The following is a 26997-nucleotide window of genomic DNA, read 5'->3' as shown; positions in this document are numbered from 1 at the left end:
TGACCAGACACAAGGATAGGTCGTCTATATCCTGTGGACCGAGGGTTGTAGACAGCGCTGGTACGTGGAACTGTCTATGTGGTTGACCAGATAGCTGGTTCTTGGCAATAAAGTCGAATCTAAGTCCTAGATGAACTGCATTATGTTGCCGGAACAGGAACAGCGTCTTCTGTGTTAGCAGCTTGAGTGTAATCTGGTCCAGTGGTTCGTAGACATCACTGGTAAGATGACATAGAATAACATTCAGATCCCAGGCTGGAGCTCTGAATTTATTTTGCTGGTCCTCCAGTTTAAAAGATCTCAGCAGAGCAAGTAATTCTGATACTTTCATCAACTTGATGCCTGTTTTCATGGTAATCACTGTACTGATAGCAGCAAGGTATGTAGATAATGTCGAACCCTTCAGATGTCTGGTCTGTCTAAGATGACACAGATATTCCGCCACTTGAGGATGAGTGGCTATCATCGCAGCCTTTCCGCCTTGCATAAGTCTCAAACTTCAGCCATTTGTCGTCATATAGGTTACGAGTAGATCTGCGTAATGCTAGCGTTACTGCTTTGGCTGCCCTGGCGGAGTATCCTCTTTTCTTCTAGCATGTTTTGATACAGTCCACTCGTGTAACTGGAACACTGTCGGGTTTCCGTTTCCGGATGTATGAGTAGGTTCGGCCAATCTGGTAATTTGATTACTGGGTTTCCGAGATCTTCTATTAGGTCTGGGAACCATGCTCTCGCTGGCTAGTAGGGCGCGACGAAATTCAGTTGTAGCGTCTGAGTCTGTTTGATCTTGAACAGTACTTTTGGCAGTAGTATCAGGGGGGGAAAAGAGTAGACGTTTAATCCTTCCCGTGACATGCTCAGTGCATCTGTTGCCCAGGCTTGAGGATCTGGAACTGGCGAGACAAACGTCTGTAGTTGTTTCTTGAACCTCATGGCAATCAGGTCTATGCAAGGGGATCCTATCTCCCTTATGTTCCGAAACGCTTCTGGATGGAGCATCCAGGTGGCATCGTAGGTGACGGGTGTAGTGGTCTTGAGAGAGCGTCTGCCAGTACGTTCTTGGCTCCGGCTATGTGACACGCCTTTATCTAGATGTTTGCTTCCTATGTGATCTGGAACAACTGGAATGTGAGCTGCAATAGGCTTGGAGACCTTGTGGATCCTTGCCGGTTTATGCAGAACGCCACTGCAGAGGATGTCCGTGTGGATCATCAGTATTTTGTTGTTCAGCAAGCTGGCCTCCATAAAATCTGACGCAATTAGTTGGTTGAGTAAAAGCGAGCGTAATTCTACGCCGCTCATATAAACCTCTCGACTAAGGGTTGCTCCAAGTGTAAATTCTTGTTTAGTGATATAAATCACTTATTCCCAGCATGATGAAGGAGGCTGTCGAGACGTATGTCTGTATGGATCTTGAAGAAATACCGATGTTGAATCTAGTTGATAGGATATAAATTCCTAATCCCCACGCTGAGTGACGAGTGTTAATAAGATCATCTGTACATCCATTCAAGGATACTTGAAGGCGTTGTTAACCTTAAGCCCTTTACAAAGGTCGCCTTGAGGTTCTCCAGTACTTGAGATATTGGCTTCATATGTGATATCATATTGGAGTCGAAGTCATCAGCTTATATGCAGTACGTCTCTGTTGGGTTGGAGTGAGTGAGTGAACGACAATATCCGCAGGCCATCTGCTACCTGCTATAAGACCTCAGCATCCGTGTAGATGAAGGGTTTCCTTTCATCAAGTAGGTTGTCGTCCGAAACTGAACTTATACAGGTATAAGGTTTGTGCAGGTTGTAGAGTTGTGCAGGCTGTAACTGTAGAGATCGCACATGTTGTAGATCTTTTGTTGAGTTTTAAACTCTGACAAAACCCTCCGTTTTCATCATAGCTTCGTTTTATTCAGCTGTATGGTAATAGAGTCGACGTCAACATCCTGCCTGTTGATGTAAGGGTTTGTCTGCGTTGCTGTTATCGGCCTGTAGATCTAAGAGTCGAACCTTGTAGATGTCTGTAGCTTTCTCAAAGCTGTGCGTATGTTAGAAGGTACCTTGGATATAGGTTCAATCGGAGGGATTGTGACAGAGTCGAAGTCATCGTTGAGCATCATATAAGTGTAGACTTCATCTTTATCCTTAGAAGGAGACTCCAAGTTCAACCCGTTAGCAATCCATGCTGTAACTTCTGAGTCTGGAAGACGAAGTCCATTTGCAAGTCCGAAGTCTCCTGATTATTAGAGCTAGGTCTCAACAATTCATCCATCTGCGAACCTGTTTCCCTTCTCGAACCTTCATCCTCGTTTCGCAAACCTCTATCTGAAGATTTCCCTATCTTGATTTCGTCTATCTTGAGAGTGTTCTCTCCGCAAACCTCTAGCTGTGGATACATCTCTTTGTGAACCTCTGTGAGGTGAGCTATCTCTTCGCAAACGTCTATCGTAGGGCGAACTCCTGTGATGTGAGTCTTCTCTTCGTGAACCTCTGGCTTGAGGTGAGTAACTTCACGAACGTCTGTGAGAGATATGAGATCTCGACCTAGAGCGGCTCCGTGTAGGAGCTGGATCCTTCAATGTTCTCGAACTTTGAGGGTTCGCAGATGTAGAATTGAGTGTAGGCATCTCATGTCTTCTATCCTCCTCCAAGATGACAGGGTCGTCAGACTGTGGAGACCTGCGCAAAGGTGTACGTTCGCCAACGTAGTCTTGAGACGTAGTTCTATGAGGAGTAGATTCGCGCAGGCCCATGGGTTCGCACAGGTCCGTAGGTTTGTGCGCGGTGTCGGTAGATGAGAGGCTTTTCCTAGCCTTCGATTCCTCCTGGAATCTACGTTCCATCATGGCCATCATCTGGTTGGTGAATTGTGTCATAAATTCCCCTGGGTCGAAGTTCTGCATAGGTTGACGCTGCTGCGGTGTAGATGAAGCCCTCGCATGAACGTTGATGAGTCATGTGCCTCAACTAAACTCCGAGAAGTAAGAGGTAGTATGTCGAACAGGTGTCCTGCTGTGACTGTTGTAGGGGACGATCTTGTAGTAGTAGAGGTCATTGAGTCGCTGGTAGAAGTAATGGGGGTAATGGGGGTTTCGTCAAAAACGTCTAGTTTGTGAGGAGGTACAATCTCTTCGTTGAAGGATTTCTGGTGCGTGGATGAGCTAGCACGCGTAGATTTGCCCTCCAATCTGGTAACAGCTGACTTCTTCTGCGTTGTAGAAGAGGATGACGTCTGTTTCTTAGTCTGAGACAGAGTCGATTGAGATGTAAACGATCTCTTCCTGGTCCCCTTATCAGCAGACTGACCCTGTAACGCACTAAACATAGCCCCAGTATTATGAACATCGGCAGTAGCAAGCAACATACGGTTTGAAGGCTGATCTGCAGTTTTATCAATCGTGACTTGAGATGACTTTCTCACCCGACCCATGGCACGTCTATAAATATAAGACAAATATTGATTAAATTGAAGATTTGATAAATCAATACAGTAAGTACAGCGCAAGCTGGAGGAACATGGATTTATGCATGAAGGACATTGGGGGTGAGGATCAGCCACAGATAACCTGTGCCTGCAAACACTGCAGGATTTCATGAAATGTAAACAAAGTTACATGAAGATCAAATTATGACACAAATACAAATAATGTTTCCAATTTTTTTACATATAATACAATGTAGTTATAGCCAAATCCTTACACAATGTAATTTGAAGAATAGGACCTAAATAAAAAGGATATACTGCCGTATACAGGACTCCAGTGCTCGCCAAACCATCCACTTGGGCGAAAAGGGAGTGAGTGGAAAGTAAGGCTGGTCACCTAACTGGTTTGTGCGGGAAAGGGCAAAGGGAGGTAACTCGTGGGTGAGTGTATTTATACATCCGGCTTCGAAACTTCAAGGGATTCAAGTGTTCCACTACCATTCGAAAGGGAAAGGGAGATAAGCAAAAGATCATGAGTCAGGATAAGTAAAAATAAAACAATTGAATGACGTTATCCCGTCACTGCGCCATTCTAGTGTGCCCCCTCGTAATTGAACCATTTTACATTACGTCACAATGTAAGCGACGTCACGATGCATGTCGGTTGTCATTGCCTCGTACGGAGTAAAATACTCCGTTGCATCCGTTTCTTGGTTTGCAGTTGCTTCATGCAGCTAACATCACTGGTGGAAACATAACGTTTATGTTTTACGACGGTTAAAATGTGTCAATTCAATCGTGGAATGTCACTTGACTACTCAGCTTCATCTGGATGTACTGATCTAAACTTATGTTGGTAGTAGAAATGCAACGTTCATATTGCCCCATATGGTTTACATTAATCACAGATGTAATTAAAACAATTTAGAGAAGATATTTAGTCTGATCATAAACTGTTTATCATTTGTTTTTCTGGTAACGTTCGTCTTAACGTAGGGGGGCAGACACATCAATAGAACAGGGCACCAGTTAGCCCTGTGCGAGGATTCTTAATTTAGGTCACCGACACCGTCGTTTGTTTTCTGCCTTAAATTAATTGTAATTATCCTTAGAAAGTATTAAATTTGGCATCTTAGAAAAGAAATACAGTTCGCTCTACCACCATGTATAAAGCACACTTTTGCCCTGAACTATTATTGTAGACGTTAAATAAGTTTAGCCATGACAGTGGCCCCGGATCTTTATCTGTGATACAAGATAGCCAAGACTTAGTTCATCTACAATCTGGCTATGACAGTGACCCGGATGTTGGAGGCACCAGCTAGTCAAAACTTACATCATCCGCCTCCTGCAGTCTATCTGGGTTCTTAGAGACCAGGCTTGCCAGGTTGAGGTAAACATTCAGGTGGTTTGGGGCAATCCTGGTAGTGTAGCTCTTACCTGCAGGGAACATGAACAGTCATTATCTGGAGTCCCTACTCCCTACAAGCCAGGCCTTACTTGTCATCAGCTATCTTCCTCTGCAGGACCACGAACACATTTATCAAGAGCCAAATACTGAGGTCGAATCATTTCTTAGACAGGCCATGTGAGTATCTTGATCATCACGAGAACACGGTACAAAACAGGAAAGGGTAAACCAAACCTTGACACAATGATGGAAAGAGGCACATTTAATATGCAGCAGGGACATATCACCATACCAGGTATAACAGGGGGGAAGAGAGCTAGGGCACTCCTGTAAGCTTTCTCTGCCTCTTCAGTTCTGTTCAAGGTAGACAGTGTCCGACCAACATTTATATGTGCACCGATGTCATCAGGCTGAACACTGCAAATATACACACAAAACTGACAATACATATCTCCAACATATTACAGAGTACATGACATGACATTCTAGCCTGAAACCTGGGTCTGGACTTGATCACCTGATGGCTCTCTGGAAGTATCCAGGGCCTCGAGTTGCTCACCTAACAGCTCTCTGGAAGTACTCCAGGGCCTTGCCTTGTTCACCTGACAGCTCTCTGGAAGTACTCCAGGGCCTTGCCTTGTTCACCTGACAGCTTTCAGGAAGTACTCCAGGGCCTTGAGCTGCTCACCTGATGGCTCTCTGAAAGTACTCCGAGGCCCTGAGTTGCTCACCTGACAGCTCTCTGGAAGTACTCCAGGGCTTCACTGTATTCCTCCACCTTCTCCAGGGCATGTCCCACATTGTTGAACAGCTTGGCGTTCTTCTGGTTTACTTTCAGCCCTGATTTGAACAGTGTGTACTCAGATTCCCTGACAACACACAGACAACTTATGACGTCAAGGCAGATTTTGCAGGTACTTGCATTTAAATATTTCTCAAGTAGCTTCAGTCAGTGGAAACTGACACAATCCATTTGAAAGGATTGGACATGAGGATCACCAGTTCCATTAAAGAGACAAAAGTACATGTGTAGTTATCATGGGAGTGGACATCTACTGACCAGTCATTGTTACGTAGAACTGTCTTGATGCTGTGTGTCAGAATGAGTCCAGCCATCAGTATCTGCACCAACAATTTCAGAGACCTGGTGATAGAAGAACATAAATATCAGTAATGTGGTTCCACGGAAACAACCAGGTCAGTAACAAGGGGACTGGGCAACATCAAGCTACCTACACAAAAGCTAATCTGACACGCCTGTGTCAAGCTGACCTCCCCCACTGAGTAGCTTACTGTTTCTAGTGAACCAGTACCCAAGTCTGTGTCAAGCTGACCTCCCCCACTGAGTAGCTTACTGTTTCTAGTGAACCAGTACCCAAGTCTGTGTCAAGCTGACCTCCCCGACAGAGTAGCTTACTGTTTCTGGTGAATCAGTACCCAAGTCTGTGTCAAGCTGACCTCCCCCACTGAGTAGCTTACTGTTTCTGGTGAACCAGTACCCAAGTCTGTGTCAAGCTGACCTCCCCCACTGAGTAGCTTACTGTTTCTGGTGAACCAGTACCCAAGTCTGTGTCAAGCTGACCTCCCCCACAGAGTAGCTTACTGTTTCTAGTGAACCAGTACCCAAGTCTGTGTCAAGCTGACCTCCCCGACAGAGTAGCTTACTGTTTCTGGTGAACCAGTACCCAAGTCTGTGTCAAGCTGACCTCCCCTACTGAGTAGCTTACTGTTTCTGGTGAACCAGTACCCAAGTCTGTGTCAAGCTGAGCTGACCTCCCCACAGAGTAGCTTACTGTTTCTAGTGAACCAGTACCCAAGTCTGTGTGTCAAGCTGACCTCCCCACTGAGTAGCTTACTGTTTCTAGTGAACCAGTACCCAAGTCTGTGTCAAGCTGACCTCCCCCACTGAATAGCTTACTGTTTCTGGTGAACCAGTACCCAAGTCTGTGTCAAGCTGACCTCCCCCACTGAATAGCTTACTGTTTCTGGTGAACCAGTACCCAAGTCTGTGTCAAGCTGACCTCCCCCACTGAGTAGCTTACTGTTTCTGGTGAACCAGTACCCAAGTCTGTGTCAAGCTGACCTCCCCCACAGAGTAGCTTACTGTTTCTAGTGAACCCGTGCATACCCAAGTCTGTGTCAAGCTGACCTCCCCACTGAGTAGCTTACTGTTTCTGGTGAACCAGTACCCAAGTCTGTGTCAAGCTGACCTCCCCCACTGAGTAGCTTACTGTTTCTGGTGAACCAGTACCCAAGTCTGTGTCAAGCTGACCTCCCCCACTGAGTAGCTTACTGTTTCTAGTGAACCAGTACCCAAGTCTGTGTCAAGCTGACCTCCCCCACAGAGTAGCTTACTGTTTCTAGTGAACCAGTACTCCCCAAGTCTGTGTCAAGTCTGTGTCAAGCTGACCTCCCCACTGAGTAGCTTACTGTTTCTGGTGAACCAAGTGACCCCAAGTCTGTGTCAAGCTGACCTCCCCTACTGAGTAGCTTACTGTTTCTAGTGAACCAGTACCCAAGTCTGTGTCAAGCTGACCTCCCCCACAGAGTAGCTTACTGTTTCTAGTGAACCAGTACCCAAGTCTGTGTCAAGCTGACCTCCCCCACAGAGTAGCTTACTGTTTCTGGTGAACCCGTACCCAAGTCTGTGTCAAGCTGACCTCCCCCACAGAGTAGCTTACTGTTTCTAGTGAACCAGTCCCCAAGTCAGTCCCCAAGTCTGTGTCAAGCTGACCTGCCCCACTGAGTAGCTTACTGTTTCTAGTGAACCCGTACCCAAGTCTGTGTCAAGCTGACCTCCCCCACAGAGTAGCTTACTGTTTCTAGTGAACCCGTACCCAAGTCTGTGTCAAGCTGACCTCCCCCACTGAGTAGCTTACTGTTTCTGGTGAACCAGTATCTGGAAGCCCAGCGCCACCAACATGCAGAAGCCCATGCTGGGAGTGTAGAGGATTCTCTCTGCCACCACGAAGCCCACGGGGAAAAACAAGTTGGAGGCAGGAACAAATGGAAGGACTAGAAATGATAAAGACTGAAACATACAAAATATAGGAAGTGAAGTAAGTATAATGCTACACCCTAACAACTACTTCTACAAACAGAGAAAACAACTTACCTTTTAACAAAGACATTAACCTACCATCTATAACAACAACACCGCACCAAGTGTTAGACATTAAGAACAAGTGTGAAGAGCAACTGTTCATAGTCTGCATATAAGTAAACACAAATCACAAATAACGTGACCACAGAAACAAGATGAAAACCTTACAATGGCATATTCTTTCTACTAAAAAACATACAAAAATAGCTCACCATGATAATACACCTTGATCTTTGACACTGACCGCTGAGAGCATAAGTCACAAACTTGACAATCATTGCATAGAAGATAAGTGTGAAGATATTTCTATAGTCCGTGATGCTCTCTATGAGTGGAATGGTCCCCATCGTCCAGTCACAGCATAGAAGGGAGGGGTTGAGCAACAGCCACGAGTTGACTGGCAGCAAGTAGTTGAAAGTCAGATGCCTCGCAGGGAAGTCTGCCACTGATGCTGGGTTGTCAAACCTGCAACAGGACCAGCAGGTGGTGAGTGATGGGATATACCTACATCAGTAATCAAAGTCTAAGATGCTGGGTTGTCAAATCCTGTAACAGAACCAGCAGGTGGTGAGTGATGGGATAAACCTACATCAGTAATCAAAGTCTAAAATGGAAAAAGGTGGAATCAGTCTACCCTGCCTACCTAACGGAGCAGTCGACAATGCCAAGCCTCCCCCCAGGGCGACTGAGGTTAACACCCATTCATCCACCACCGGAACCAGAACCAGACAATCGTCCCCAAGCTGGTATCGCTTAACAAGCTCAGGCAAGTCGAAGAGCAGGCTGCCTGAAAGCAAGGGGGCGACCACATCATGGACCAGAGATGGCAGAACACGGAGCTGAGTCTGAGTAGACTGCCTAGGAGCAAAAGCCTCCCCCGGAAGGCGGAACTCAGTCCAGTCCTGTCATTCTAACAGCACTGTGGCCCAACAAGAGACCCAGCCAAAAGCCGTGCCGAGGTAGCCAGGGGAAATCAGGACTTAGACAGGCTTCCCTCTCCGGAAACCGCATACAAGACAGTCCCGCGTCTCAGGAGCATGCACTGGCAGAACAGTGGGCTCTGAGCTCAAGGGCACCCCGAGCGAACACATCAAGAAGTACTGGGCGCAAACCCTCCCTCTCAGCTGAAGCCGAAGCCACCGGACCCCACGCCAAGGTCGTCCTGGCCCATTGATTTAACCGAGGCCGGCGATCCCATAAATGACCTCTCGGTCTTCCCACCGAAAAGCATAAATGTAATGTTTCCACCAGTAAAGTGGAGTAGTTTACCGCAGGAGACTATAAGAAGCGATGACAACTGACATGCATTGTGATGTCAGTTACCAAGGGTACATTTGGTTACGAGGGGGCAGGCGAAAATGGCTTAGTGACATCATTACAGTGTGATGCTATGCAAAAAAGTGTATTTTATCGCCTGATAAAGTACTGTCAGGGCCTTTGATCTTTTTAGAGAAACATCTTAGAATGACAAATATAGTCAAGGGACTTTAACCAAGCGGCACTTTCTGGGTACATTCAAAAGTGTTAATGGAATTAATCCTTTTAATTAAAGTAATAAAAAATGTGTGATGCTACTCACAATAATCAAAGCAGTTGGGGTTTGATTGCATTTTACTCCTAAATATCAACACATTTCAGCATGCCTAATCTGACCTGGTAAACACTGGCAGCTGTGCTCCCATCACTTTGATTCTGGCAAACAACATCAGCAGAGTGCTGCCTACAAGGAACACCATCCGCACAACTGACATGGACAACCATCTTGGCACCCGTGGCTTCCCTCCCAGCAGGCTTTGCAGGAAATCAACCAGCTCCCAGAAAGAGGCCTGGTGTTTGAAACAACTTTGTAAAAATATGTAATTTTTATGATAAAATTCATATTTTATACTTATCCTGTCTCATGCTTTATTGCTTATCTCCCTTCTCCTTTTGACGGTTATATGGAAACTTGAATCCCTTAGTTCCCTGAAGAATCGTAAAATCACTCACCCACGAATTGCCTCCGTTTTCCTGCCAAAACTGTTTCATGTGACTTGAGCCCAGCTCTCATCACTCTCTCCTGATAAGCCCACACTAGGTCTTACAGTGAAGCCTGTAGTGTTGAGAGGGGACGGTTGGGAGGGCTTTAGACCATGAGTCAGGATAAGTATAAAATATGGTAAGGGCTATTACCACAACATAATCGCGACCCATATGTTAAGGCAAGGGTGTGACCATAACTGAGTCTATATCACTCATGATTTATCTTGTAAGACAGGGAAACATGGACTTTCCACCAACGGCAACGTGTCTGTTACCTTAGCATCAACAAGCCTGCGTGATGAGGGTGAGTTTCTCGAGCTGGAATTGTGAGTTGTTGCGCTACAACAAGTGGGTCGAACTGATCGATACCAGTTACATCTTCTGTAATGATGTCTTGAAGATAGTGGTTGGCAAACACTGTGTCCAATTTCCAAAAGCAGCCTTCCATGATGGATGATAGAGAGCAATTCCCATGTAGCGTGAGTGTCGAGGCTAATGCTCTAGCTTCGTGAGGGTTGGAGACTCTAGGAGGGTCCAGCCCTGCTGCTTTGTAGGCTCATAGGATGACAGCTCTGATCCAATACAATATAGTATACGGTATAAAGAGACGTTTGAACTTCCCCCTTATTGTAGCAGTCCATTGTAAGTAGATTTTTAAAGCTCTGACTGGCCATAATGACAAGTCTTCTGTGTCATGTTGTCTGAGGACTGAGGACAATGCCGGGACATGGAATTGATGATCTGGTTGGCCAGGTAGTTGATTCTTAGCTATAAAATCCTAACTTAGTCCAAGATGGTATGTAGCATGCTCTCCGGAGTTGAACTTAATTCATCCGTAGTCAAGGGAGTGTATTTCTGACATCCTAGCCATTGTAGCTAAGATGAAGAGGAATAATGTCTTTTAAAGTAGCAATTCAAAAGTTGTGTCTCTCGGTGGTTCATAGTCGTCGCTGGTAAGGTGTTGCAGCACTATGTTGAGGTCCCATGCTGGAGCTCTAAACTTTTGCTGCCGATCCTCTAGTTAAAATGATTTCAGTAGAAAGACGAGTTCAAGTACTTTGGTGAGTTTGACTCTCGTGTTCATGGTGATAACGGAGCTGATTGCAGCCAAGTATGTTGAGAATGTAGATCCCTTCAAGTGTCTAATAGCTATCAAATGGCATAAATATTCTGCTACTTTAGGATGTATAGCTTCCATGGCCGAAAATCCTTTGCAAGTAGCAAACTGGTCAAAACTTCATCATTTATAATCGTAGAGATTCCTAGTTGAACGTCTTAAAGTTAGTGTAACTGCCTTAGCAGCTATAGTGGAATATCCTCTTTTTCTCAGGCAGTAAGCAATACATTCCATACGTTTTAACGCAGTCCTGTTGGGTTGCATGAGGTTGTTTTGTGTGAGGATGGATCGGTAGATTCGGCGAATCTGGTAGACGCAGTGTTGGTTTTCCTACAAGTTATAGGAGGTCTGGAAACCAAGCTGTTGCTGGCCAGTAGGGCGCGACCAAAATCAGTCTGAGGACTTTGGTTTATGCAATCTTGCATAGTACTTGAGGTAGTAGTATCGGTGGTGGAAATGCGTAAGCATTTAGATCCTCCCAAGATATGGCTAGAGCATCTAGAGCCCAAGCTTGTAGATCCGGTACTGGTGAGATGAATGTTGCAATTTGATGATTGAAGCGTGTCGCAAATAGCTCTACGAGAGGACCTTGGTCTGTGATGAGCATTTGGAATGCTTCCGAATGTAATATCCACTCGCGGGAGATGGTCAGACTGGTCTGGATAAGGCGTCGGCTAAGACGTTCTTTACTCCTGGAATGTGACAAGCTTTCATCCATAAGTTGAGGTTGTCTGCTAGGTTGAAGAGTTTGAACATCAGTTGCAGTAGTTGTGCTGATCTCGTTGAGCCTTGAAGATTTATGTAGAACGCTACTGTTCAGTTGTCCATCTGAATCATAAGTATTTGATTCCTCAATGCATGCACCCAGTTTTCAACTGCCTCGATAATCATCTTGAATTTCAGTTGATTTATGTGTAAGGTTCTTTCTTCTAGGGACCAAACTCCTGATGCAACCTCTTCATTGAAGTGTGCTCCCCATCCTTGTAGAGATGCATCTACGAAGAGATGTAGATTGTAGGTTGGATCTTGTAAATAAGTCCATCGCAGACTTTCGACTTGTTGGTAGCGGTGGGAATCGGTTGAAATTCATAATCGATTATCGGTTGCAATCGGATTGTCCCATCCGATCAATGATTGATTGTACAATCGGTTACACTGATTAAGAATAAATATTTCTTACAACTTGTGCAATTCCCAGGTAAACATTTGAACTCTTTTACAATACTGCAATACTGTATATTTGTCATTTTTTTAATCATGTCATAATAGTGAGCATTAAATGAAATATGTCAACTTTTGTGGTTGGTTTCTGTGAAAAGCGTGACTTGGGGGTGCATCTACAAGAACTTAAAAAGCTCCTCAATATAATATTTTCCATAAGTTTTAATTGTCATATGAGACAAAATTACAAACAATCCAAGTCTACATTGATCAACAAAAAAATGTGTACAAAAATAAATATTGACAGACTACCAAGATATATAAAAGATGACTGTTCAATTCACTCTTTTGCAGATTTTACACAATCACAACAAATCCTCACAATTTTTCCCAAATTTTGACCCACTTTTTACACTAATTTTCTGTATATTACCATAGATAAGCTGAATTTTGAGGACCAAAAATAGCAGTCTGTAGAAAAGGGTTGGCATATCTATGGGTTACACTTTCGTCAAACTTTTTTCAGGGGATAAGAAAATGACATTGTATCGCTTTACATGAACAGACAGACAAGAGAAGACGACTTTGTCAGTAAAGACGTCAAATTTCAAATTGCAATTAAACATCACTAGACAAGATTATTTACCTTTTCAGTTCTTGGCATTGTATTATATGCAGGGATTAAGATTACTGTGTGTTTTTGTCTCGTATGTAAAGCCGGAAATAGCAATCAGCCATGCACACGTTTCCCAGTGATCTAGTTAAAACATACTCAATAATATAACGGGATGAATTGTGCCAAAGTGATCGATAAAATATAATATCTAAAACTATTATTTTACCAAGAGAAATATATCATCTAAAACTATTATTTTACCAAGAGAAATATATCCTAGCATTGTGTAATTTTGCTTACAGGTTTTGCTCTATATAATATGTAAAATATGTATAATCAATACTAAGGTTATACGGACCCTCACAGACATGGTAAGCGGAAGTTGAACGCTCATGGAATGAGGTAAAATAAGCATGCCATTTCACACACGTTTCCACCGATGGTACTGTAAACTAGGGCCTCTATGGATGATGAGGCAGTAATCAGTTCGTGATTGTTGAGAATAATCTGAAACTGAAATTGGTGCTATCGTGGTTGGAGCGAAAAGCGTACCCTCATGAACATGGTAAGCGAAAGTTGTACGCGCATGAAATGAGATGAAATACACATGCCAGTTTGTTGTGATTGCCAACTACAATAAATATGACATTTAGCGAAACAAGATATATATGTGTATCCATTTTCTGTCAACTACACTTAATTTCGAGGCATGAGTAGACGCAATATGATTGTGATTTCTGTGAATAATGCAGATAGAAGTTATAATTATTGGTGACTGCCAGTTGTCTTGTGGTCTGAGTTGGGTATTCATAACTGTTTTTCTAAGAATTATTAGCGACAATCGATTTTGAAATTTTGCAATCGATCATCGCATTGGAAAAGGGTAACAAATCAATTATCGATTATAATCGATCATTGGAACACCACTACTTGTTTGTCCATGAAAGTAGATATTCCTTCAGATTCTGAGGGATAGATATCTTCTGTAGACTGAGGTTGTAGGGAGTGTTGTAGTGGACTAACTGCAATCTTCCTCTGCTTGTGCTGACATGAGGAGGCTTAGAAGACTCTGCCATGCTCTTATCGGTAGAGGTTCATTGAGAGCGGTTGGGAGACAAGCCCATATGCTTGCCAACCTGCCCTCGGGAACCACAATATGATGCCGAGAAACTGCAGTTCCTGTGTTGACTCTAGTTCTAATCTGATTGACTAGCCAGCCCAGTTGCGTTAGTAATTGGATTGTAAACTGTAGTTGATGTCTGAGTTGATCTGTTAATTGATGCGCTTGTATTATGCTGTCTTGATAGAAAGCACTGCGAATACCCTTCTGATGTAGAAACGCGTCTGTGGGCTTTGTCACATGTGTAAATAGCCACAGGGGCCGAGGAAATTCCAAATGGGAGTACCCTCCACTGATAATGCTGCCCCTGATATAGGAATTGTAAATACTTTCTCTAGATGTATGATGTATGGGGATATGTAGATAAGCATCTTGAATATCTCTGCTGGCTAGATAATCACTGGGTCTGATTAGATGTCGCAATTGTGGTTAGTGCAACATCTTGAACTTGTCTGGTTTTAGTAGATAGTCTTGGTTGAAACGCTTCGTATTGTACTTTGTAGATGAGGCAGAACTTCTCCTTGAAGTTCTTTTTCGGTACTAGAAAAATTAGAGAATAAAACCCCGGAGTTAGGTTGTGTAAATCTAGGATCTCTACGGCATTTTTTGCAAGTAGTGATTTGACGACTTCCATCAATCTGACTTGTTGTAGTTCGGGATACTGCTGCAGTGAGAGGCGGTGTCACCTTGAGCTGAATTACATATCCTTCTCTCAACACCTGTAGAACATAGTCGTCTTTGAGGATTCTCCAATTCTCCCAGTAGTAACCAAGACGTCCACCCATGGTTGACGGTTGTATTGGAACGACTGGGGGTTGGACTGACCAGTCGTACCGAACCTGTACTTCATTGACGAGAGCATCAGGGGGTTCCTGAAGAATGACCTCTCCCGGAACGTCCCCTTGCTTCCTTGAAATCCTAGCTGCTTTCCTGTTTTGGCTCTCTCTAAGCCGTGGAATTTCGATCGAAACTGTCCTCGATGTGATGTTTGCCGGTACATGTTATTCATAGTCTGCATAGATCTGATGAGCATCTGATCCTTGGAATCCTGGTATACTTTTCGAGACGCTGGTCTAATGCCTCCGTCAAATAAAGTTGGTGCTGCCCATGATTTATGCAGTAACAACTTAGTATAACAATCTGGCCAGTTACAGGACGACAGGAGCTGAAAGTCATCATCTATATCTGGCGTCCTGAAGAATGGATCCATGTTGTGTTAGAGAAATTCTTCCAGTTAAACGCTGGCATATGTTGTCCATGAGATCTGGTAGCATTCGTGAAAGCTGACTTGAGGTTAGACGGGACCTCTGATATCGGCTTAATAGTGGTATCGACAGTGTATCTACTTCTTCGTCTACTATGCAGTAAGTCTCTGCTGGGTTAGAGTTATGTGTTGGCGATGCTATCGGTAACCCATCTGCTATCCATGATAAGACCCCTGAGTCTGTGATTTGTGTGAAGATAGTTGAATCCTCCAATTCATGAAGATTAATATCTGAGGTCGTTGTTTCATCATGAATTGAATCGCCTATTGATTCCTGTAAAGGTCAAAATAATGATTTTCATTTATTTCACTTATAATGACCCGATTGGTTTAGGAAGTAAACATTTTAGTTAATAATATTTCCACAATGTTACCATTTCATATTGCACTAGTATTCTGCAACATTAATTAGTAATTTCTATTTCATAGTTTTTTGAAAAGCCACATTTCATTTTTGAAGAAGTGCTCATTTTATGTCAACCTTAAGATGAGGGGAGATGATTTCTTGGGGACAGAATGACCATGTGGTTTGTGCTGCAAGCACATGTGACACAGGCAGGACTCATGAGGGTCTAAAGTAATGGTAAGCCAAATGTTATTCACTTATTTTACAATTCATTTGGAGGAATTTAATGCATTTTCTTAACTTGTACCAAACATAATAAGATAATTTTTCATAATTTAGGCTTTATAGCTATTTTGGACTTGACTTGTGGAAATTGGCTTTGACTTCAAAATTTATTCACAAGTATTCTTTTGGCCTAAAGTTGGTATGAAAAATGTTTGAAATATTAAGCTTGCTGTTTATTCAATGTAATTAAGATACTGGTTTTGCACATGGTATTGTGAAAGTTTTCAAGTTTGTTTGTACTACAATTTACATTGTCCAAAATGTTTGTCACTATATTGTAGATGTGTAACTTTAGGGAACATGTTGGCCATATACTTAATTATATTTTTTCCATTTTGTTGCAGTCAATCTAATGTTTAAAAATTAGACTCAAGAATCAGAATAAATGAAGAAACAAGAATTCTAGTTTGTTATCAACAATTCCGTTGGAGTAGATTGGTTGATAGGTTGTATTTTCACTAAGCCCTGTTGTTGTTGCATGGCTAAAACCACTTGTCATGTGATATTAGTCTAAATCCTGGTCCAACGGTAGTGTAGAATTACCCGGAGGGTTCGCGAATGCTTGTGATCCAGTCGTTTTACCCTGTTGATGATGTTGAATAGTAGAAACCTTATGCGTATATGAGTTCACAGATGCATTCTCTCTCTGTTCCGGTATAGACAAAGTCGATTGATTAGCAGTAGATTGGTTCGCAAACCCTTTCAGGACATAGGTAGTTTGACAGGTTCGCGAACCCTTACGTGAACCCTGTAGAGACATAGGTAGTTCGACAGTTTCGCGAACCCTTACGTGAACCATGTAGAGACGTGTAAAATCAGTAGACTGAGGCAACTGGTTCATTGTTGACAGAGGGGTTCACGAACCCTTCCGCAAATCGTGTAGAGCTGATCGATGGGTTCGTGGATCCTGATGGTGTGGAGAAAGGTCTACGTTGCTTTCTTCTCGACGCTGGAACAGTTGATGGTTGTTTTAGCGAACCAGGATTCAAGAAAATGCATTAAATTCCTCCAAATGAATCGTCTGCTGTGAAGTTATCACAGTTTCAAGAGCTCGTGGTGATGTGTCTATATCATCATCATCTTAGACAACGCAGATGATCTCTATTTCTTAACCAGCTTCTGTAGTTCAGTTCATGTAGCTGTCTCTGTAAGAGCGACAGAGACGGGAGAGACCCCAGACGGAATGTCTGAGAGCCATCCTTATCCGCAGCTACCCTATTGTCACACCTGTTTTTCTCCATGACCATGCGTAAGCGTGCTTGTAAGTATTTATTAAACTGAAATTGTGAGAAAGGTGCACAATATTTATAACGTGAGACTAAGGAACATGAATTGTTGACACAGGAAAGACACTCAGGGTGTGGATCAGCCGCTGACATACGTAGCCTTCATTGTTTACATGCTATCATGTGGAGACAGTCATCTGAATTGAGTTTGAAAATTCGAAAATTAGTGAATATTTTCGTAAATTAATATATCATTATGATTATATATAGAATCTAAATACAGTTTACCGCCTTAATTTGTATAGATAGGCCAAAATAGGAAAGATATTAGCCGCAAAAGGGACCCATAGTGACAGCCCAACCGTCTGCTTGGGCGATGAACGAGAGAGTGATGAGAGCTAGGCTCAAGTCACATGGGACAGTTTTGGCAGGAAAAGGGAGGCAACTCAATGGGTGAGTGATTTTACGATTGTCAGGGAACTAAGGAATTCAAGTTTCCATGTAATCGTTGAATGAGTGAGTGAGTGAGTTGAGTTTTACGCTGCACTCAGCAACATTCCAGCTATATGGCGGCCGTCTGTAAATAATCAAGTCTGGACCAGACAAGCCAGTGATCAACAGCATGAGCATCGATCTGCGCAATTGGGAACCAATGACATGTGTCAGCCAAGTCAGTGAGCCTGACCACCCGATCCTGTTAGTCGCCTCTTACGACAAGCATTGGTTGCTGAAGATCAATATTCTAAACAGGACCTTCACGGGTTTGAAACCGTCGAAAGGAGAAGGGAGATAAGCAAAAAAGCATGAGTCAGGATAAGGAAAAATAATTTAACACATTATCTTGGAATAATAATTCATACGAAAATTCATTATTAATTATAACCACTACAAGCAATATATTAGGATTCAGATATTAGGAAAATATAAATATAGAATATTAGTTTCCTTATGTATCAGTAATAGCTTAGAGGTGAAATTGGGTTTAATGTCGTGCTTGAGAATATTTCGCTCATATGACGATGTGCATGCGTGTGTATGTGTATGTGCTGCTGCTTGTAATAGCCCAGACTTAAGCTGGTTTTATAGTGCTAGCCCACTGAGATACCACGCCGCAGTGAAGCATGAATACCCCACTCAGACACATTATACTGACTCGGAGCCGACCAGTCCTTGTTGTACCCATTAATGCCGAGCACCAGGCAGGGACCAACAAGTACCATATTTTAACGTCTTTTGGTATGACGCGGTCAGGGTTCGAACCCGCGACCTTCCGCTCTCTGGGCGGACGCTCTAACCACTACACCATGGAGGCGGTCCGTAATAGCTTAGAGAAAGACTCCAGTCAAAAGTAGTAAAACTCATCTCACAGACATACTATTGAAAAAGGTATAAGTTACGGCTGCACAATTTTACAGATGTTCAAGATAAATCCTGGCCTAAGGTTTCAAGGACTCAAACCTTTCAGTAAGACAAAGTAATGTCCAGACGATTTAATGAACTGCTTTGATAAAGTAAACAGTTCAGTTTTAGATAAATAGTCACCAACTCTGATTGTTTTTCAGTAAGGTTTAGACTCCCAACACAGGTCATCTCTAACCCTCAGCCCAGAGGGTTGTACCGACTCTCTGTGGCCACCCCATGTTATTTTTGTTCTTGTTAATAAAATTGTAATTAGCTTCTTGTGACTTCGGACTCTTTGCTGAGCTAATTCCCCCAAGCAGACCAGCACGCCAGTTAGATAAGAGGTTTCACCAGAACCATCACTTGGACTCGAGAACCCTATGATAATAACATACTCATGGAACAAGAGAAGTGTATTTTTGCAACAATCCTGATGGTAACATTCACTAATATAAATTTGTGTACAGCCTCAAAAACCTATTTTTATAAGAGGAAGGATATTATTTTATACTCATCCTGACTCATACTTTTTGCTCATCTCTCATTTTCCCAAAAAGTAGCGGATACTTCATGTGCTCTGTTCCCAAAGAACAGGAAAACATTTCGTCTGATTGCACCATTGCCCTGCGCAGGTGCACCTGAATGACATGACCAACCAGGTTGACTACATAATCTTTCCATTTTTGCCCAACAGATGACTGGACAATTAACACTTAAGCAGTTGGTAGTACCATGAGGGGTGACTGGATAATTACCTTGGCAGTACTTACCCTCTGAGCAACAAACACTTCATAGACACAACAGATGCCGATAACTGTGATTCCCTGTTCTTTACATAGCATTGCTACTGTAACCAGACACACTGTGGTTAGCAACCATGTGTAATCTGAAAGATAACAATTAGGAAAGCTTATCCTACCTGTCACTGTTATACACGACTTCTTGTTAGCATACATATATATATATATATCAATATATGAATAAAACAACGATGAGTCCAGATATTTCTTCTTGCCAAAACTCCTTTATCTGCACAAAATATTTCACCATTATATATATTTATATTTATTTATTTGGAAATTTATGCAAACCTGTAGAGGTTATGAATTCTTTGAAGAAAGTCCTCCTTGGGGTACATATAAGCATTTAAATGTCCATTTTAAATCCTACGACAGTTGTAGCTATATTTTTTAATATAATATTTACTAACAAAAAACTCATTTCGTCTTGTGACACCACACCTACAGGGCCCCACCGGACCCCCTACAGCCAAGAGCAGGTAACTCTCGCTGTCTACCTTGTACCTCACTTTTCATGCTGAACGTGTCAGACAGAATGAGGGGAGGCTGGTAGCCGTACCCCAAGGAGGACTTTCTTCAAAGAATTCATAACTTCTACAGGTTTGTATAATTCTTTTTCAGAAGAAGTCCTCCATGGGGTACATATAAGCATATGACAGACCCCCAAAGATATTTGAGACGGGAGTGGCATTCTGTCTGGCAACAACTAAACCTGTGGTGGAGTGAAATCTACAACCGATACGTAAATAGAAAAAAAAACACTTACCGAGCCACCTGACCACTGATGTCAATCAGGCGGGGGCGTGGCTAGGGCGGGAACTAGAGAGCCCAAGCTTATACGTCAATTGGCTCAAATCAATTATGACATAAAACCCCACCCCCAACCATTACAATGGAAAGGAATGTATGGGGACATGCCGAAACAACTCCCAACCCTAATATAGCCCCAGCCAGAGAAGCGTGGCAAGAGGTATAAGGGTAGGGAAAGAGTACAAAATTTAAACGCTTAAAAGCCAATAACCCAGGAGTCGAGCTAATAAGTACTGCAAACTAATGCTCAAATGCACCCCTCCTGTTTGGAAGAGGGCTTGCCGGGACCTCGATAAAACCCAGAGAAATTATTAGCCTCGCTAAAAACTTTCTGAGGAAATCGAATGAGTACAACAAACGCCATGCATAGTATGAGTGAAAAACAGGATAAAACACCCCCACCAAACACTCTCGGCGTGAGAAAGGGTAAGTGTAGACCACCATCCCACAAAATACTGAATAACACAGACTCCCAAATACCGAAGTCTCGGGAAGAGGGAAAAAACTGTTAGCGTACAAAAATCCCCTGAATAGTGAAAAGCGTAGCCGAACATGTGTTGGCTCACTATTACACTAGCCTGGTCACGTGACATGCGGCTCGAAAGAGACGCATATACCAAACAGTGATCTGTGGGGGGTTCCTACCCAATTCCGTCGCAAGACGGGTTAATAGCATATGACTGGTTAAAGCTTTCAAAACCGGCCCGCCCTCTTGCCTTTAAGTGAAGAGGACGTAAGGGACGTATGTACACCAAAACCCGACCCAACCCAAAAGGGTGGTAGGCTTATACGATGTAGTGATATGAACCATATCAACATTGAACACAGAACCGATACCAATGACCAGTTACTTACTTGGTCAGGGTGGCAGGACACTCTCCACTTGAGAGAACTGAAAGACCAAACCGAGCACGATCCTTAGAATGCATGTCAAGTCGGTAATGGCGAAAGAAGGCCTTCTGCCGGCTCCAAAGAGCGACAGAACCGATCTCTTCATTGAGCAGTGCTGCTGTGTATTGCCAACAAAGCGGCATCTGCCCTACCCAGTCCACCTTCAACCCCTCGGGGGAAGTTAAACCATAGCATTGTAACCGAACAATTACGGAAACAAGCCAACGAGATAAAGTCCGCTTGCTAGCAGACTCCCCAGTCTTCCCGCCACCAAACAGAACACATGGGTACCTGTACAGATCCCTTTTGTTCGTTCGTTACAGTCACGGGTGAGCAATCGAAAGATTGGTCCCCGGTGTGGAAGGCTGGGTAGGGGGAAGAAGTTCGATATGAGCAGTCACGTGGAAAGCAATATCGAACTGAGAGTGGTAGGTATCCGGGGGAGGCGAATACGGACATGATCAGTATAAAATACTGTCAGTGTCGGGTCAGTGGGTATCGTATGGATGTACTCGACACTTCTACCAGAGCTCACCACCACAAGTAAAGCCGTCTTCCACGTCAACAAGTGAAGTGAGAGAGACGATATACTTGAAAAGTCAGGGCAAGACAGCCAATTGAGAATAATTGGCAATTTTAAAGTGGGCTGGGTCGCCGACGAGGTGGTCGAACCCTGTTCATGAAAGCTACGAAGCGCTGTACGAGAGGGTGCTGCCTAGGCAGAGCACCATCGAACGAGGTGTGAAACGTGGAAATAGCCATGGAGTACCTGGGAATGGTGGAGGTCATAAGGCTCTCAACCAAAACGAGGTTATAGGAACTCCAATATCCAAACTAAATCCGCAGAATAGGGATTATGAAATCCCCCCTATCTGCACACCAGCACGCCCCACCTATCAACACACTGAACGGGTGTCGAATCCCGCCTCAAAGCCAGAATTGTGTCTGCAACGGTTGCAGGAATTCCGCGTGTCTGGGGGTTAGACTCTACAGAGGCCAAGCCACCAAGTGAATCCGAGGATTCGGGTGTGGCGCCCTGTTCAGAGTAAGAATGTCTGTTCGAAAAGGTAATTCGAATCCAGGTGTGTGGGATCGAACACTAACGCCCAGAAAATCGCCCCAACCCGGTAGGGATGTATCTGGCTGGACTGAGAGAGACGGTGTCTCCAGGGGGAGCCCCTCGGAGAGATGCCTGACGTCTGTCCATCTGACTGTGTGAGGTTGACAATTCGGCCCAGTTTAGTAAGAGTGACCAACACTGATCGTGAGGTCCCCAGACTCAACAGTTATTCTAAAACCACTGATGAGCCAGTCGCCTAGGTATGGCTGACAACACCGGCACTGCGATCTGGCTATCTGGGCTGTAATAAACCTAAATATGGTGAACACCCTTGGCGCCGTAATGTAGCCTAAGGGGAGCACACGAAACTGGTAGCGCATCCCGTCAAACAAGAACCGAAGGTAAATCTTGAAATCAGGGTGCAATGGAACAAGGAGGTACGCGACCTCGAGGTCGATTGACGTGCGCCAATCCCCTGTCTCAACAGATAAGATCACCCAGCGCGGTGTCTCCATCTTGAAGGACAGTACCTCTATTAACTTGACAGTAAACCCCTGCAGTCGGCAACATAACGTTTGCCGGTGCCTGGGCACCTGAGGAATTAACGAGAAAGCTAGACAGACTTCCATATTCCTGGAAACAGTCCCGGGCACCATAGGCACATAACCGCACTCATCATTTGGCTGGCACAGCTACAATGCAGTCCCTAGCCAGATGAGAGTTGACCTCTGTCAGATGCCGCCCAGAGTCGCTGATGAAAAAACAACCGGCGCTCTTTCCCCTTTCCACCAGCTCCACATGGGATGCGCCGAGTGGAGCATACAGCATTGAGCTGTTAAGGGGAAAGAAAGGCAGACTGACGGTAGAGTATGAGACCTTGTCCCAGATGCCTTGCTGGAAGCAGGCTTCCCTCCAGGAGGCGAACCCCAACGGTTCGGGTATTCGACGTGGACAACACCTGAGGCAACACAGCCGCAATTCTATCTCGCACTTGCCTCAGGGACGAACCTACTCAGTGGTAAGTTCAAAGTAGCGAAATGAGCCGAAGATCAAATCGACTTGTCCACTGTACGAGCCTGAACCCCGGTTCCGAGGCACATGGGAGAAGCCTGATAAATCAAGGTTTCCCAAGCACCTCGGAGCGTCGAGGTGACCGACACACCCGGCACACTCGATAGCTTCTTGGTCAAGATATCGATAGACATCAGGCAGAGACCTGAACTACCGGCGCCGGGAATCTGCACCCTACCAGTGCCGAAGCCCGGGTCGGTGCTACTCACAGGGTTCAGAGCATCCACGGAGGCGTAGCTCGGCGGTTCCAGACCAAACCCCGACCCTGAGACACGTAGGGGTAGCCTGATAAATCAAAGTTCCCCCAGTACTCTCCAAAAGCGCACTAGTCAAACATAGCCTATAGCGCCATATAAATACCCATACATATATATATAAGTGCTCGGGTCGGCGGTTCGAGTTCAGGTCGGTGCTAGTCCTCAGGTTCAGAGAGTCCGAACCCCAGTCCCGAGACCTAGGAGGTCGGACCCGAGCCGCGGGGCTGAGGCAACAAGGTAGGAACTGCCGAAGCAGGCCGCCCAGTGTGCCCAGCCAAGCCTCTGGGCGCCGAGGGACCTGGTTGCCCAGGTATGCTCAGACGCCCATCGGCGGCAGACAAATCCTGCGCCCTACTGGGGCCGGAACCCGGGTCGGCACTAGAAACAGCAGACAGACCATCCCCCGAGCCGAGACTCGGGGTAGGTTGGCCAGGGATAGGTGCGCTCACCTGGCCTGAGCCCGGGCCGCCACCGTCCCCAGCAGAGACACCTGGACCATCGAGATTAACACGTTTCAACGCTAGCTCCTGACAGAGCCCGGACATCGCGCTATCAATCATCGACTTTACATTAGTCATCTGCTGCTGCATATGTTGCTGAAATAGTGAAGCAATTGAGTCAATATTTAAGGCAGCAACATTTTGTGGGGGAACGATGAAGGGATTTCTTTAGAAACCTTTCATCAAATATTATCCCCCGCCTGGAGCAGATTAGTGAAAAACATAAAATCTGCGTGCCTGAAAGAATGCGGGTGAGGCGCAGAAACCCAGGCAAAAAACACAACCTCGGCCATCTATGAGCCACGTTGTGTGTAAACGTATGGAATATGTATATGTGTAACATAACACAACATAAAGTAACAGGAATATTGACGCAAGGGCGTTTATTATGAACATCCTTGATCGTCGTGAGCGTCCTCGGCTAAACACCGGAGGCACACTTTATGACCATCCTGTGGCGGTAGTGTGCACGGCACAATGCACAGGGCTTAAACTGCAACAAACAGAACCACGCCAGTGTTACTAGCAGGAACTGTGAAGCAGCGAACATATAAACACAAGTAAATAGCAATAAATAAAACGCATGGGCGATATTTAAATGCTACAAGCTAGAGCCATTTACATACTAAACATACAATGCAAAGCAGACAAAAAGGCTAGACACACCTGTAGTACATACTAGTGATTTAAGTTGAGTGATACGAAACAAACACTATCAAAATTACTCAACAACGACTTACCACAAATTCGCTGAAAAGAGAGAGAATTTAGGCAAGCTTACCATATAATATGCAAACATAATATATGAACTCCCTACTACAAGCTACCAAGAACATGTAGCAAGGAAACCACGATCGCGCGGTCCACCATTTTGCCTGTCACAAGGCTGGAAAACAGAGAACCCACGGCAAAGTTACAACAAAAGATGAATGAGAATATCAACATATGAAGTCCATCTAACGCCCTTGCGTAAAGAAAGGAACCATACATACAGATTGAGACTCTTTTACACTCATTATATCGGTAGGACAGCATGAAAAGTGAGGTACGAGGTAGATGGCGAGATTACCTGCTCTTGGCTGTAGGGGGTCGGTGGGGCCCTGTAGGGGTGGTTTCACAAGACAAAACAAGTTTTTGGTTTTGTAAATATTTTATTAAAAAATATAGTTACAACTGTCGTAGGATTTAAAATGGACATTTAAATGCTTATATGTACCCCAAGGAGGACTTCTTCTGAAAAAGAATTTAACTATAAATTGTATATATATATACTTATCCTATCTCACGACTTGCACCTTCCTCTCCCGCCTCAACGCTGAGTGTACCGATGTGATGTTCAGCAAGGGGGACACAACTGGGCGAGTAATCTTGCTTCGCAACAATTTATCAGAGTACCCCTACAATTTAAGTCTTACGACTAGTAATCAGGCCCGCACCTGCTTCAAAACAGCCCCCAGACCCAATCACAAAGAGGGGAAAAGGAAACTGAATCGGAAAGCTCACAAGTTTAATGTTCACATGCTTTCCACTACTTTCCACAGTTTGGTCACAACGGTGTGCTAAGGTACTAAGGAGCTGGAACGCTACGAAATCCATAGGAAATCGGGAAGGACTCACCAGGGGTGGAAATAACCCATTGCTCGACGCCCCAGTTGACATTCCAATGTTAATTATGTTGTTAATTTAAAAAATCCGCAAGAAAATCGGCCGGAATAGTGGAAGAATTATCAGGGCAAGTTATTTTACATGTGCCACTGTACCGGAGTACACTAGCAATTTTAAAGTAAATTTCCACCCCTGCTCACTACACTGACATGATTGCTCCATGGAGTAGAGGTCAGCAAGCAAGATTGTCAAACAACATTGCAAAATACGAGAAACTAACCATCTGTAGATCTGTATAAGGCCAGACCAATTTTATTTCTTGTTTTACAGATCCCTCGGTCATATTTTTTCAAGAATAAGAAAAAAAATATACGTTAAATTTCCCACGTTCACAAAATTAAATCCTGATGTTTTATTTGTCAAACATGTAAATTTACAAGAAAAGTTTTTTTTAGATACACTTCATAAATTGCCAAAAGTAAAATATTTTTAGCATTTATTTATTTTTATTTTATTTTTTTGCCTTCCTGCCGTAAAACAAGAATTATAATTGGTTTAACCTAAAGAGAAATTGCAATACCTCAATACAATTGAGTGAGTGAGTGAGTTTAGTTTTACGCTGCACTCAGCAATATTCCAAGAATAAGAAAAAAAAATATCGTTAAATTTCCCGTTCACTGGATTGAGTTGTGGAAGTGGGAGGGATAGGGGGAAGAAGGTTTAAAAATTAAATCCTGATGTTTTATTTGTCAAACATGTAAATTTACAAGAAAAGTTTTTTAGATACACTTCATAACTGAGCTATCAATTGAAGTGAGTGAGTGAGTTTAGTTTTCGCTCAATAAAATTAAATCGGCTGCACTCAGCAATATTCCAGCTATACGGTGGCAGTCTGTAAATAATCAAGTCTGGACAAGACAATCCAGTGATCAACAGCATGATCATCGATCTGTGCAATTGGGAACTGATGACATGTGTCAACCAAGTCAGCGAGCCTGACCACCTGATCCCGTTAGTCGCCTCTGATGACAAGCATGGGTTACTGAAGATCAATATTCGAACCCAGAGCTTCACGGGTCTCAATAAAATTGAGTGAAGAGTTCTAATCCCAGAATTATTGACAACAAAAATGTAATTTTTCAAGTAAAACTGATATTTTTATACTTATCCTGACTCATGATCTTTTGCTTATCTCCCTTTTACTTGTGAATGGTAGTGGAACACTTGAATCCCTTGAAGTTCCCGAAGCGGACATAAAAATACACTCACCCATGAGTGTCCTGTATCCCCCCATGGGAACTGCGAAACGGCATATCCTTGATCCTATTGATCTTATTCTTCCAACTTCCGTTATAACTCGGGGGGGACCACTTCTTGTCTTCCTTCCATCTCAGACAAGTTGAATCATGTTGATTCATGTGGCTTCAGATAAAGTAGTATCTTCCTATTACTAGATATCTTATAACAACCCATAGATTATGATAAGATCTTTATCATAAATGAGGTAAGAGGT

At 43.8% G+C, this 26997-nt stretch overlaps 1 protein-coding gene across 2 annotated transcripts in view; it reads right to left on the bottom strand.

Moving 5' to 3' along the window:
- The window catches only part of LOC124288852 (protein O-mannosyl-transferase TMTC3-like), a 62528-nt gene that overhangs the window by 23241 nt on the left and 12290 nt on the right, over positions 1-26997 (bottom strand). For both annotated transcript variants that reach the window (XM_046725413.1, XM_046725414.1), the window contains exons 6-13: positions 19261-19376; positions 9586-9758; positions 8145-8397; positions 7709-7860; positions 5890-5973; positions 5561-5698; positions 5122-5246; positions 4755-4858 (exon numbers count right to left, since the gene is read on the bottom strand). In XM_046725413.1, coding sequence (XP_046581369.1) covers positions 4755-4858; positions 5122-5246; positions 5561-5698; positions 5890-5973; positions 7709-7860; positions 8145-8397; positions 9586-9758; positions 19261-19376 — 1145 coding nt within the window. The remainder of the gene's footprint in view (positions 1-4754; positions 4859-5121; positions 5247-5560; positions 5699-5889; positions 5974-7708; positions 7861-8144; positions 8398-9585; positions 9759-19260; positions 19377-26997) is intronic.

This window comes from Haliotis rubra, unplaced genomic scaffold (genome assembly GCF_003918875.1).
Source record: "Haliotis rubra isolate DU_JTF1 unplaced genomic scaffold, ASM391887v1 Scf427, whole genome shotgun sequence".
Taxonomy (NCBI): Eukaryota; Metazoa; Mollusca; class Gastropoda; order Lepetellida; family Haliotidae; genus Haliotis; species Haliotis rubra.
This window is presented reverse-complemented; position numbering and strand designations above follow the sequence as displayed.